We start from the raw sequence: 15,065 nt of genomic DNA on the forward strand, positions 1-15,065 counted from the left end.
TTGTGGCTGGTCACGAGGTCCTGCGGCCATTTTAGGACCCACAGATTGTGACATCCTTTGTTAATCTGACCGCAGCCTTTCTCCGCTATCAGCTCCAGTCTCCCGTTTAAAATGTCCAAACTGCAGCTCTTTGGTTTTGGTGTTGCTTGCAGAATGAGGAAAACCTTCTCAAATCTTACACCCTTATTCTTAAACTGTGGCCCCTTGTTTCTGGACATCCCCCCAACATTGGGAACATGTTTCCTGCCTCTAATGTGTCCAATCCCCTAATTATCTTATATGTTTCAATAAGATCCCCCCTCATCCTTCTAAATTCCAGTGTATACAAGGCCCAATCGCTCCAGCCTTTCAACATATGACAGTCCCGCCATTCCGGGAATTAACCTAGTAAACCTACGCTGCACGCCCTCAATAGCAAGAATATCCTTCCTCAAATTTGGAGACCAAAACTGCACACAGCACTCCAGGTGCGGTCTCACCAGGGCCCGGTACAACTGTAGAAGGACCTCTTTGCTCCTATACTCCAGATGCTGCCCGACCCGCTGAGTTACTCCAGCACTCTGTGAAACGTCACCTATCCATGTTCTCCACAGATGCTGCCTGACCCGCTGAGTTACTCCAGCACTCTTGAGTTGTGCTCCAATAAACTTACCACGCTTCATCGATTCCACGTTTCCAGTTCGTTGTCAAACTATCTCCTCATGCAGCCAGTGAATGTTCAATGTGATTTCCTCAGCCTCAGGCTAACAGTGGGAGCGATGGGAGGCAGGAGGGACTTAGGGCAGGAAGGGTTATTACGTGGACGAAGGAACTGCAGACGCTGGTTTACACTGAAGATAAACACAAAAGTAACTCAGTGGGACAGGCAGCATCTCTGGAGAGAAGGAATGGGTGACGTTTCAGGTCCGTAGAAGGGTCTCGACCCTGAGTGGTCGCCCATTCCTTCTCTCCAGATGAGTTACTCCAGCTTTTTGTGTCATAGAGTCACAGTGACACAGTGTGGAAACAGGCCCACACCGGCCAACAATGTCCCAGCTGCACTAGTCCCACCTGCCCGCATTTGGTCCATATCCCTCCAAACCTGTCCTATCCATGTACCTGTCTAACTGTTGCTTAAATGTTGGGATAGTCTCAGCCTCAACTACCTCCTCTGGCAGCTCGTTCCATGCACCCACCACCCTCTGTGTGAAAAGGTTACCCCTCAAGATTCCTATTAAACCTTTTCCCCTTCACCTTGAACCTATGTCCTCTGGTCCTCGATTCCCCGACTCTGGGCAAGAGATTCTGTGCATCTACCCGATCTATTCCTCTCATGATTTTATACACGTGTCTATCTTAGCAAGGATTATTAGTCCAATTAATATCAATTGGCTCCTGGTTTGACAGGTGCCCCAGAGATCACAGGCTGGCATTTTATTAGAAAGCCCTCGGGGAAAGCAAACTGCACTTCACAGTATAATTAGCTGACTTGTTATTTAGTCGACACCAATACGTAGGAGTCTTTAGTGCAATAGATAGACACAGAGCGCTGGAGTAACTCAGTGGGTCAGGCAGCATCTGTGGAGAACATGGATAGGTGACGTTTCACAGAGTGCTGGAGTAACTCAGCGGGTCAGGCAGCATCTCTATGGAGAATGAACGGGTGTCGGTTATGGTTGAGACCCTTCTTCAGACTGTATTTACTACAATGGGACCTCTGGCGCTCTCCCTCGGCATCCAGCGCCCACCAGTGGCCGGGCTGAGTTACTACCTGTGACCGTGACATGTTGACATATAAATAAGTTTCGTTTAATTTTGGTTTAGAGACTCAGCACGGAAACAGTCCCCTCGGCCCACCGAGTCCACGCCAGCCATTGATCACCCACGCACTAGTTCCATGTTATCCCACTTTCTCATCCACTCCCTGCACACTGGGGGGCAATTTACAGAGGGGCCGATTAACCTACAAACCCCACGTCTCTGGGACGTGGGAGGAAACCGGAGCGCCCGGAGAAAACCCACACAGGTCACGGGGAGAACGTACAAACTCCACACAGACAGCATCCGAAGTCAGAATGGAATCTGGGTCTCTGGCGCCCTGAGGCAGCAACTCAACCTGCTGCACCACATGGGAGGTGAATCTGAGGAACTCATTGCCACAGACGGCTGTGGAGGCAAAGTCAGTGGATATGTTTAAAGCACAGACAGATTCTTGATCAGTGCGGGGTGTCAGGGGTTATGGGGAGAAGGCAGGAGAATGGGGTTAGGAGGGAGAGATAAGATCAGCCGTGATTGAATGGCGGAGTAGACTTGATGGGCCGAATGGCCTAATTCTGTTCCTATCCCTTATGACCTGATGACTCAGAACCTCTCGGCCAACGACTCTTCCCGTGGCTTCTCGTGGGGAGAGAGTGAGAGTCACAGTGCTGTAAGCATAGACGCAGGCCCTTCGGCCCACTGGGTATGTGCTGGCCATAATACCCTTCTCTACCGCCCCCACTTGACTGTTTCAATCCATGCCCTGCCCTCTGAAGGAGCCGTGCAGACGATGATTAAATGTCCCACCGCCTCACCCCCTGCTCCACCCCGCTCCAAAGCCCCCGCCCCACCGCCCCCTGTTCCGCTCCACCGCCCCGACCCGCCCCACCACCTCCCGCCCCCCCTCCACCACCCCGCCACCCTCCACCATCCCCCGCCCCACCGCCCGACCTGCAGCCCCACCACACACCAGACACAACGATGATGATGGTCACTGTGTTTAATGCTTCCCTGACCACAACTCCCCGCAGCTTTACACTGTACCTCGGTACACGTGACAATAAACTCTACGCTTGCACTGCACCGCAACCCTGCTACAGATACACACACGTCATTAATGCGACATCATTGATGCAGCAGCATGGGCAGGTCACACCCGTGCATGGAGACAAGACATCACCCACACAGGTACGCACGCACAGGTACACACACACACACAGGAACACGCAGATACACACGCATACACATGCAGATACACACAGGAACACACAGATACACACGCAGATACACACACAGATGCACACACAGATATACACGCAGACACAAGTACACCCACAGACAGGTACATGTATACACACACAAATACCCACGCACACACATACACAGAGGCACGTACGCCAACACACACACAGCAGCTCACCCATAGAGCATCTCGCACACACACACACACGATACCCACACACACACAGTCACACACATACACCATCACATACACGCACACACCCATCACCCAAAGACACGCAGATACACATACATGGGCACGCACACGCACATACATACCATCACCCACACACCATTGTGCATAGATGGAAACATGCTCACACACATGCCCCATCTCACACATGTGCCCCATCTCACACACGTGCCATTTCACTCACACACACGGAAAAATGGTGACATAAATGCCCCATCACACACACTCTCACTCACACACATGATCTCACAGAATCTCACACACGCAGATCCACGGTCACACAGGGTGCTGCTGGGCTGTGCTCAGGGTGCTGTCAGCTGCAGTACCCGCTGTACCATCTCCCCGATGCCGTCGTGCACGTGGTGAATCTTCGTCTCACACATGAAGGCCGCAGTCGTCACAATCTTGTTCTCAGTGTCCACGTGCGCTTGGTGGAGGAGGGGGTCAAGGAGACCAACACCCACGGCAACAAACCCCCCCCCCCCCAACACCCACAGCACCAGCCCCCCCCACACCCACCCCTCCCCCAACACCCACAGCACCCTCCCTCAACACACACAGGCCCCAGCACCCACAGCACTCACTCCACCCCACACAGGGAGCCCCCCCTCAGCAGACAGGGAGACCCCTCCCAGCACCAGCCCAGGGAACTCCCTCCCGGGGAACTCCCATCCTGGGGAAACCCCCCCTGGGGAATCCCCACTCCTGGGGCGAGCCCAGTTCAGGGAGACCGCTCCCGGCACCTCGATCCCAGCCCAGGGACCCCCCTCCATTCTGGAGGGATCCCCCCCCATAGAGAATTCCTATCCGGGGAAATTCCCTCTCCCAGGGGAATCCCCGCCCTGAGGGAACCCCCAATCTCAGGGACACCCCCCTCCTAGGTGACCCTCAACCCTGATAACCCCCCTAGCCATGAGGAAACCCTCCTCCCGGGTAATGCTCATCCCAAGCGAACCCCCACCCTGGAGAACCACCACCCTGAGGAACCCCCACCCTGAGGGACCCCCCATCCTGGGGAACTCCCCACCCTGGGGAACTCCCCCTCAGTGAACCCCCACCCTGAGGGACCCCCCACCCTGGGGAACGCCCATCCTGGGGACCCCGTTTCCGAGGGAGTGCCAAGCCCGGATGAAGCCCCCATGTGGTCGTGCCGCCCCCCCCTCCCGGTCGTCGTCCCCCCCCCCCCCCGGCAAGGCAAGGATATGTGGACGTCGGTGACGCGGTGCCGTGCCCCCATGGCGGTGATGGCGGCGGCGGTGCTGGCGTACGGCCAGCGGCCCCCACCCTCCTCCTCGTGACCCACCGTCACCTCCACCCCCTCCAGCACCCGGGCAGCCAGCACTGGGGCGATGCAGCACAGCCTGCAACAACACACAGAGTCACGAGGCATGGGGGGGCAGGGGGGCAATGGGGGGGGGGGGTAGGGGGGAAATGAGGGGGGAGGGAGACCAAGGGGCGATGGGGACAGTGATGAGGGGGGAGGAGATGAGGGGGGTCAGTGATGATGGGGGAGGGGAGACCGGCGAGGGGCAGCAGTGATGGGGGGGAGACCGGCGAGGGGGGGGCTGTGATGGGGGGGGGGGGAGACCGGCGAGGGGGGGGCAGTGATGGGGGGGGGAGACCGGCGAGGGGGGGCAGTGATGGGGGGGAGACCGGCGAGGGGGGGCTGTGATGGGGGGGAGACCGGCGAGGGTGGGCTGTGATGGGGGGGGGAGACCGGCGAGGGGGGGGCTGTGATGGGGGGGAGACCGGCGAGGGGGGGTTGTGATGGGGGGGAGACCGGCGAGGGGGGGCAGTGATGGGGGGGAGCAGGGGGGTCGGTGGCAGAGACGTGTTAGTCCGCTCCCGCTGGCTCAGGTGGACCGGGATCCTGGGACAGAGAGCGGGGTGGGGGTGGGGGTACAGTGAGAGGTGGGACTAGTGAGGGGGGTGGGGAGGGAGGGGGGCAATGTATGTTGTGTACGTAGATCGGGGTGTTGTGTGGATGGGGAAGGAGTCAAATCACTGTAGGGTAGAGATTTAGTTTAGTTTAGAGATACAGTGCGGAAACAGTCTCTTCCCCACTGAGCCCACGCCGCCCAGCGATCCCCCCCGCACACTAACACTATCCTACACACACTAGGGACAATTTACATTTATACCAAGCCGATGAACCTACAAACCTGCACGTCGTTGGAGTGTGGGAGGAAACCGGAGCACCCGGAGAAAACCCACGCAGGTCTACCCGCTGCGCCGCCGTGCCGACCCATGGACGGGAGATCAGGCGGGACGGGCCGAAGGTCCTCCTTCTGAGTCTCCAAAGGTTCTGACCCGTGTTCTCCACAGAAGCTCCCTGATCCTCGTGAGTTACTCCAGCACTTTATGCCTTTTATAAGCCAGCACCTGCAGTTCCTTTGGGTTGATATTCACCCACTGTTTGTTCAATTGAAAGACCCAGCACAGAAACAGGCCCTTCGGCCCAGCGAGTCCGTGCTGACCATCGATTGCCCGTTGACACCAGTTCCATGTTATCCCACTTTCCCATCCATTCCCGACACACCAGGGGGCAATTTACAGAGGGGCCGATGAACCCACAAACCTGCACGTCTCTGGGATGTAGGAGGAGACCGGAGCACCCGTGAGAAACCAAAGATACTAGAGGAGCAAGATAGACCACTCGACCCTAAAAACCCTAGCACGTTACGGCGCCATTTTAGTCGGCAGAAACTTGCAGAAACAGTTAAAAAGAAAAATAACAAAACTCTGAGTTGATAGATGAGATATATTCAGCATTTTAATGGTATCATCACACGCACTGTTCCCCCAGGACACTGATTACACTGCGAGACGCAGAGCGAACAGCGGGTTTGCTTACTAAAATGGTGGACGTTACGCTCCGTTGCGTACTACACTTCAGTATAGGCGATTTCAACGGAGTGGTCCAACTTGCTCTAGTATCTTTGGTAGAATCCATAGGGAGAACGTGCAAACTCCACACAGACAGACAGCACCCGGGTCTCTGGCGCTGGGAGGAAGTGGCGCTACCCGCTGCGCCACCGTGCCGCCCTGTCTAATGGCAGCGTTAACCACACTCACCACATGGCCACTGGTGACCCCTCCCTCCCCCCCACCCCACTGGTGACCCCTCCCTCCCCCCACCCCACTGGTGACCCCTCCCTCCCCCCCCACCCCACTGGTGACCCCTCCCTCCCCCCCACCCCACTGGTGACCCCTCCCTCCCCCCCACCCCAATGCCACTCACCCGATGGGTTTCTGTGCCTTGTGGAACTCGGTGAGTACCCGCTGTACATCGGGGATCACCCGGCACTCAGGGCCCTGCGTGGCAAAGGTGGAGCTGTGGGAGACAGGGAGCGTCACACATGGGTACACTCACACACACGGGTACACACTCACACACACGGGTACACACTCACACACGGGTACACACTCACACACGGGAACACACTCACACACGGGAACACACTCACACACGGGTACACACTCACACACGGGAACACACTCACACACGGGAACACTCACACACGGGTACACACCCACACACACACGGGAACACACACACACACACATGGGAACACACACTCACCCACGCTCACCCACCCACACACACACCCACACCAACACACACACGGAAACACACCCACACGGGAACACACCCACACACACCCACACCACACACACACACACCCACCCACACACATACCAACACACACACCCACACACCCCCACACACACCCCCACACATTCACGTCCACACACGCACACCCACCCCCACAAACCACTGCCCCCCTCCCTCAGTACTTTTGAGTCCCGTATCTGAGGAAGGATGTGCTGGCTCTGGAGAGGGTCCAGAGGAGGTTTACAAGAACGATCCCAGGAATGAGTGGGTTAACCTATGATGAGCGTTTGTGGGCACTGGGCCTGTACTCGCTGGAGTTTAGACGGATGAGGGGGGACCTCATTGAAACGTACAGAATAGTGAGCGGCCTGGATAGAGTGGATGTGGGGAGGATGTTTCCACTAGTGGGAGAGTCTAGGACCAGAGGGCACAGCCTCACAATTAAAGGACGTTCCTTTAGGAAGGAGATGAGGAGGAATTTCTTTAGTCAGAGGGTGGTGAATCTGTGGGATTCTTAGCCACAGACGGCTGTGGAGGCCAGAAGTCAGTGGATGTATTTAAGGCAGAGATAGATTCTTGATTAGTGCGGGTGTCAGGGGTTATGGGGAGAAGGCAGGAGAATGGGGTTAGGAGGGAGAGATAGATCAGCCATGATTGAATGGCGGAGTAGACTTGATGGGCCGAATGGTCTAATTCTGATACTGTCATTTATGACCTCCCACCGTGCTGCCCTTCCCCACCCTCACCCCGTCACCAGAACTCCCTCTCCGCTCCACAACCCCCTCCCATGCCCATCCCCAGTCCCCGGCCCAAACCTCCGCACCGAGCCCCACCTCACTGCCCCCCCCCCCCCACCGTGCGGCCACTCACAGGTTCTTGGCGGCGCCGAATCCCCCGGGGAAGATGACGGCGTCGTGGTCCTGGGCCCGGAGTTTGCCGAGTTCCTGCACCCGCCCGCGGGCGATCCTCGCCGACTCCACCAGCACGTTCCTACCGCCGGCACAGAGGTCAACGCACACGGTACACGTCACGCACACGCGGTACACGGCACGCACACACGGTATACGGTACGCACACACAGTACACGGCACGCACACGCGCACACCGTATACGGCACGCACACGCATCGTGAACCTGCACACACATGCACACACGGCGATCCAGGTCGATCACACACCGCTATATGGAACACACACGGATACACACACGCACACCACGAACTGCCACAGGCATCGTGAAGCAGCACACACATGCGCACATGGCGATCCGGGTACAACACACACTGCGTTCGGGCACACACACTGCACACACACACACCGCGAGAGGGGTGGTGAGGGAGCACCGCACTGTGGAATGGGCCTGTGGCTGTCACACTGTACAACTCCAACCCTTTCTGTCGTGGGGTAGACTGAGACTGACCCCCACCCACCCCACCCCACCAATCTCTGCACATCCCCAATCCTCACTCTAATTTCATGTTTCATGTATCTCGTGTTTTATGACTGTTGGCAGATCAATATCCCTCCCGGGATAAATAACATTCTATCGCGTCGTGTCGTGTTGTACTGAGGGAGGAAATGAACTGGAACGAGTGAGAGACCGACACAGATGAGCGTCAACCCAGAGGGTATTGGACAGACAGGCAGGGAATGCACGCACGCATGTGGACTGGGCACCCACACCCTGCCCCGTCACACACGCGCACACACCCCGCCCCGTCACACAAACGCACACGCAACCCGCCCCGTCACACACGCGCACACACATACACACACACCCCGCCGCGTCACACACGCACCCCGCCCCGTCACACACACACCCCGCCCCGTCACGCACACGCACACACAACCCGCCCCGTCTCACTGCGCCACTGACCTGCTCTCTGCGGCCGGCTCCCCCTTCACGTGGTCAACGACGTGCATCTGAGGGATGTCAGGTGCGTACACCTGGTAGTCCGCTCCCCGCCGACTCAGGTGGACCAGGATCCTGGGTCAGGGAAAGACAGGGACAGCACGGGGTAGACACAGAGTGAAAGACCCAGTCTTTCATCATATGACAGTCCCGCCATCCCAGGGATTAACCTGGTGAACCTACGCTGCACTGCCTCAATAGCAAGGACATCCTTCCTCAAACTAGGAGACCAAAACTGCACACAGTACTCCAGATGTTGCAGAGATAGATAGATTCTTGATTAATTCCGGTATCAGAGGTTACGGGGAGAAGACAGGAGAATGGGGTTAGGAGACTTGATGGGCCGAAAGGCCTAATTCTACTATTGTTTATGACCTTATGATCTCACTGCAAGGACGTCCTTCCTCAAATTAGGAGACCAAAACAGCACACAATACTCCAGGTGCGGTCTCACCAGGGCCCCGTACAACTGCAGTGGGACCTCCTTGTTCCTAAACTAAACTCTCGCAATGAAGGCCAACATGCCATTAGCTTTCTTCACTGCCTGCTGTACCTGCATGCTTACTTTCAGTGACTGATGTACAAGCACACCCAGGTCTCGTTGCACTTCCCGTTTTCCTAATCTGACAACATTCAGATAATAATCTGCCTTCTTGTTTTTGCCACCAAAGTGGATAACCTCACATTTATCCACAATATACTGCATCTGCCATGCATCTGCCCACTCACCCAACCTATCCAAGTCACCCTGCAGCCTCATAGCATCCTCCTCACAGCTCACACTGCCCCCCAGCTGTGTGTCATCCGCAAACTTGGAGATGTCACATTTAATTCCTTTTCTAAATTGTTAAATATTGTAAATAACTGGGGTTCCAGCACCGAGCCTTGCGGCACCCCACTAGTCACTGCCTGCCATTCTGAAAAGGACCCGTTAATTCCTACTTTTTGCTTCCTGTCTGCCAACCAGTTCTCTATCCATGTCAATACCCTACCCCCAATACCATGAGCTCTAATTTTGCACACAAATCTCTTGTGTGGGACCTTGTCAAAGACTTTTTGAAAGTCCAGATACTCCACATCCACTGGCTCTCCCTTATACATTCTACTTGTTACATCCTCAAAAAATTCCAGAAGATTAGTCAAGCATGATTTCCCCTTCATAAACCCATGCTGACTTTGACCGATCCTGTCACTGCCTTCAAAATGTGTTGCTAATACATCTTTAATAATCGACTCAAGCATCTTCCCCACCACCAATGTAAGGCCAACTGGTCTATAATTCCCCGTTTTCTCTCTCCCTCCTTTCTTAAAAAGTGGGGTTACATTGGCTGGGGCAGCACGAGGTAGACACAGAGTGAAGCCCCCTCCAGTGGAGAGGGGGGGGAGAGGGGAGGGAGAGGGGAGGACGGGGAGAGGGGGGGATAGGGATGGGGAGGGGGGAGAGGGGAGGGGGGGAGAGGGGAGGACAGGGGAGGGGGGGGAGAGGGGGGGATAGGGATGGGGAGGGGGGAGAGGGGAGGGGGGGAGAGGGGAGGACAGGGGAGAGGGGGGGATAGGGATGGGGAGGGGGAGAGGGGGAGAGGGGAGGACAGGGGAGGGGGGGAGAGGGGGGAGGGGGGAGATAGAGGAGGGGAGGGAGGAGAGGACAGGGGAGGGGGAGAGGGATGGGGGAGATAGAGGAGGGGAGGGGGGAGAGGGGAGGGGGGGAGAGGGGAGGGGGAGGAGAGGGGAGGGAGGGGAGGGGGTATGGTTCTTACGCCGATGCCTCGTGGATCTCGGTGCCATCGTAGACCCCACAGCCCGACAGCACCTGTGGGGACAGGAACACAGGGGGTCACGCTCCCACTCACCACACTGCTCTTTATTTTTTATATCCAATCAAAAATACATTGATTCAAGTATTTACAACACTATTTACAATACGAAACTGTTAAAAATAAACCCACCACCACAACACAAATATTCTTTAAGCAACATTTCCCCATCCTTGTCCAGGATGCACGCCACGCCACCCCCCGCGGTGCCCAGCGGTCCCAGAGACCCCCAGGGTGCCCGTGGGCAGCGCGTGGTCCCTCTCTAACCCCACCCGGGCACGGACGGACGTAACCCCGGAAAAGGGGCAGGTGGCCGGCTCAAGCAGAGCCCTCTCCCGCCTGGCGCCGTGACTCACGGACGGCCATCTTGGCCAGGCCCAGGAGCAACCCAACCCAACCACCACATCCTCAGCCCCCCCCACGCACAGGGGGTCCAGAGATGAGGGTGGACGACACTGGCCTTGGGCAGAGCTGTTCCCAGACCTCTTCGTGATGTATAAGGCCACGATCACACCAACATCCTGACTCTAGGCTCACCGAGGAAGGGCAACACTGTGGGCAGCATCTCCTCACTCTGCATCACAGCCTGGTCTGGAATCAACTCTGCCCAAGACCCAAGGCTGCCAACATTCCAGTCCAGTTTCGTTTATTGTCACGTGTACCGAGGTACAGTGAAAAGCCTTTTGTTAGTCAGCAGAAAGACTGTACATGATTACAATCGATCCGTCCACAGTGTACAGACGCAGGATAAAGGGAATAACATTTGGTGTAAGGTCAATCCAGTAAAGATAGTCCCAGGGTCTCCAATGAGGTAGATGGGAGGTCAGGACCGCTCTCTAGTTGGTGAGAGGACGGTTCAGTTGCCCGATAACAGCCGGGAAGAAACTGTCCCTGAATCTGGAGGTGTGCGTCTCCACACGTCTGTACCTCTTGCCCGATGGGAGAGGGGAGGAGAGGGGGTGGTCTATGCTGGGGGTCTTGCCCGATGGGAGGAGAGGGGGTGGTCTACGCTGGGGGTCTTGCCCGATGGGAGGAGAGGGGGTGGTCTACGCTGGGGGTCTTGCCCGATGGGAGGAGAGGGGGTGGTCTACGCTGGGGGTCTTGCCCGATGGGAGGAGAGGGGGTGGTCTACGCTGGGGGTCTTGCCCGATGGGAGGAGAGGGGGTGGTCTACGCTGGGGGTCTTGCCTGACAGGAGAGGGGAGGAGAGGGGGTGGTCTACGCTGGGGGTCTTGCCCGATGGGAGGAGAGGGGGTGGTCTACGCTGGGGGTCTTGCCCGATGGGAGAGGGGAGGAGAGGGGGTGGTCTACGCTGGGGGTCTTGCCCGATGGGAGGAGAGGGGGTGGTCTACGCTGGGGGTCTTGCCGAGGCAGCGTGAGGGGGTTTGCTCGTCCTAACCAGAAACTTCGGACAAACAGGGAGAGTCACTCCTTGTTGGGGCCTCATCCAGGAATGTGGGGGGGGGGGGGGGGGCTGTGAATGATGGGGGGCCGTGAATGATGGGAGCCGTGAATGATGGGGGGGGGCGTGAATGATGGGGGTGCTGTGAATGATGGGGGGGCCGTGAATGATGGGGGGCTGCTGTGAATGATGGGGGGTCGTGAATGATGGGGGGGCTGTAAATGATGGGGGGGGGCCGTGAATGATGGGGGGGCCGTGAATGATGGGGGGGCCGTGAATGATGGGGGGGCCGTGAATGATGGGAGGGCCATGAAAGATGGTGGGCTGTGAATGATGGGGGGGGGCCGTGAATGATGGGGGGGGGGGCTGTGAATGATGGGGGGCGTGAATGATGGGGGGCGTGAATGATGGGGGAGGCATGAAAGATGGTGGGCTGTGAATGATGGGGGCGGCTGTGAGTGATGGGGGGCTGTGAATGATGGGGTGCTGTGAATGATGGGGGGCCGTGAATGATGGGGGGGCCATGAAAGATGGTGGGCTGTGAATGATGGGGGGGGGGGACCGTGAATGATGGGGGGGGCTGTGAATGATGGAGGGCTGCCATGTATGATGGTGACCCCGGTTTGGGGGGAGGGAGGGAGGGGGGGGACTGCTGCCATGTGTGGCGACAGGCAGTAGAGAGGACAGTTGTAACGGTGAACGTCTGTAACCTTGCCAGCACCAGATACATGGCGACGTGCGACCGGCCGCCGTACGGTTTTACCAGGTCACTGTTGCCCGGTACACGTGACAGTAACGTGGCAGTGAATCAGGGAACCTTCACGGTGCGCGGCATCAGGACGGCGGGCGGTATCGGCCATTCCCTCTCCTCTCCCCTCCCCTCTGGGAGCAGATCCAGGAGCTGCCACTCCGACGCCCAGACTTACGGACAGCTTCTGCCCCACCCCTCAACTAATCACTCGGTCACACCACATCCACACAATACAATATACAATATATCTTTATTGTCATTGTACAGCGGTACAACGAGATTGGGAATACGCCTCCCATACGATGCAATAAATCAATTAGCTAATCAGTATTAATTTAAACAACCCAATGAAACAAATTAGAACAGTTTTAAAACAGAATAAAGTGCAAGTAGATCTGTGCGATGTGACCATCCGGCTCAGCACGACCGATTCATAGCAGCTATGGCCCTGGGGATGAAGCTGTTCCTGAGTCTGGAGGACTCAGCACTAAACAGACTGAGAGTCAGGGGAGAGGGAAACGAGAGGTACCAAAAGGTTTAATAAAAAGCGTGGGTTTTCTCCAAGATCTTTGGTTTCCTCCCACACTCCAAAGACGTGCAGGTTTGTATGTTAATTGGCTGGGTAAATGTAAAAATTGTCCCTAGTGAGTGTAGGATAGTGTTAGTGTGCAGGGATCGCTGGTCGGCGTGGACCCGGTGGGCTGAAAAGGCCTGTTCCCGCGCTGTATCTCTAAACTAAAAGAACCTTGCTCCTAACTACACCTCACTTGCCGAGTCCATTATATTTCAATATATTTTTGCACGGCCTCACATTGACCTTGCACCACTCTGCTGTTTTACACTCATCATTTATTGTAGTGTTCACCATCACTGTGAGGACTGTGTTTACAGGCTTGTTGTGTTCGGTACATCTGATAATTAAACTCTCCTGCTTTGTATTATATGTGATAGAGTTATAGAGTGATACAGTGTGGAAACAGGCCCTTCGGCCCAACTTGCCCACACCGGCCAACATGTCCCAGCTACACTAGTCCCTTGGCCCATATCCCTCCAAACCTGTCCTATCCATGTACCTGTCCAACTGTTAAATGTTGGGATAGTCCCAGCCTCAACTACCTCAGTCCGGCAGCTCATTCCAACTGCCCACCACCCTCTGTGTGAAAAAGTTACCCCTCAGTCACGGACACTGTCACGGACCTGGACACGGTCACGGACCTGGACACGGTCACGGACCTGGACATTGTCACTGTCACGGACCTGGACATTGTCACTGTCACGGACATGGTCACTGACACTGCCATGGACACTGTCATTGTCACGGATACTGTCACTGTCATTGTCACGGACACCGTCACGGACACTGTCACGGACACCGTCACTGTCACGGACACCGTCACTGTCACGGACACTGTCACTGTCACGGACACCGTCACTGTCACGGACACCGTCACTGTCACGGACACCGTCACCGTCACGGACACCGTCACTGTCACGGACACCGTCACTGTCACGGACACTGTCACTGTCACTGTCACGGACACCGTCACTGTCACGGACACCGTCACTGTCACGGACACTGTCACCGTCACGGACACCGTCACTGTCACGGACACCGTCACGGACACCGTCACGGACACCGTCACTGTCACGGACACCGTCACTGTCACGGACACCGTCACTGTCACGGACACCGTCACGGACACCGTCACGGACACCGTCACTGTCACGGACACCGTCACTGTCACGGACACCGTCACGGACACCGTCACGGACACCGTCACTGTCACTGTCACGGACACGGACACCGTCACTGTCACGGACACTGTCACGGACACCGTGTCACCGTCACTGTCACTGTCACGGACACGGACAAAGACACTAGAGGAGGAGGATGGCCCACTGCGTGGACATCGCCCGCACTGAAGTGCAGCACACAGCGGGGCGGAACGGCCGCCATTTTAGTAAGCAAACCCCGCCGTGCGCTCCGCCTCTCGCAGTGTGACCAGTGTTGTGGGGGAACAGTGTGTGATGACGCCGTCAAAATACAGAATATATCTCATCCGTCAACTCACAGACTTTTGTTATTTTTCTTTTTTAATGTCTCTGCGAGTTTCTGCCGACTAAAATGGCGCCGTGACGCGCTGGGGTTTGTCGGGTCGAGTGGTCCATCTTGCTCCTCTAGTATCTTTGGTCACGGACCCCTCCCCTCCCCCCCCCCCGGGGCCCGGCCCGGCGCCGGACACTCACCACGGCCACCCGGGCAGCGCGCGGCCCGCGGGAGGCGGAGAGGAGGCGGCAGAGCCGCAGCGAAGCGGAGACAGAGACGGAGAGCGGCCTGAACAACATGGCGGCGAGTGGTGG

At 56.8% G+C, this 15,065-nt stretch overlaps 1 protein-coding gene across 2 annotated transcripts; it reads right to left on the bottom strand.

Annotated features, from left to right (window-relative positions):
* Window positions 1-2,708: 2,708 nt before the first annotated feature.
* Window positions 2,709-15,065, bottom strand: gatd3 (glutamine amidotransferase class 1 domain containing 3). Of its 2 annotated transcripts, none has more exons than XM_078409758.1 (7): window positions 14,952-15,065; window positions 10,496-10,548; window positions 8,703-8,813; window positions 7,698-7,817; window positions 6,453-6,545; window positions 4,416-4,572; window positions 2,709-3,642 (listed from the first exon to the last, which is right to left on the bottom strand). In XM_078409758.1, exons 1-7 carry the CDS (start codon window positions 15,048-15,050, stop codon window positions 3,514-3,516), a joined length of 762 nt encoding a protein of 253 aa, XP_078265884.1. In that variant the 5' UTR covers window positions 15,051-15,065; the 3' UTR covers window positions 2,709-3,513. The 2 variants fall into 2 exon arrangements, with proteins under 2 accessions (XP_078265884.1, XP_078265885.1); XM_078409759.1 differs by lacking the exon at window positions 14,952-15,065 and adding an exon at window positions 14,777-14,910.

Source organism: Rhinoraja longicauda, chromosome 12 (genome assembly GCF_053455715.1).
Source record: "Rhinoraja longicauda isolate Sanriku21f chromosome 12, sRhiLon1.1, whole genome shotgun sequence".
Classification (NCBI taxonomy): Eukaryota; Metazoa; Chordata; class Chondrichthyes; order Rajiformes; family Arhynchobatidae; genus Rhinoraja; species Rhinoraja longicauda.

Excerpts from the sequence above, each read along its gene's own strand:
- gatd3 (XM_078409758.1), bottom strand. The coding sequence starts at position 15,050 with ATGTTGTTCAGGCCGCTCTCCGTCTCTGTCTCCGCTTCGCTGCGGCTC. Across the intron at positions 8,814-10,495 it reads GAGATCCACGAGGCATCGGC|GATCCTGGTCCACCTGAGTC; the intron begins GTAAGAACCATA and ends TCCCTGACCCAG. Across the intron at positions 4,573-6,452 it reads AAGGCACAGAAACCCATCGG|GCTGTGCTGCATCGCCCCAG; the intron begins GTGAGTGGCATT and ends GTGTTGTTGCAG.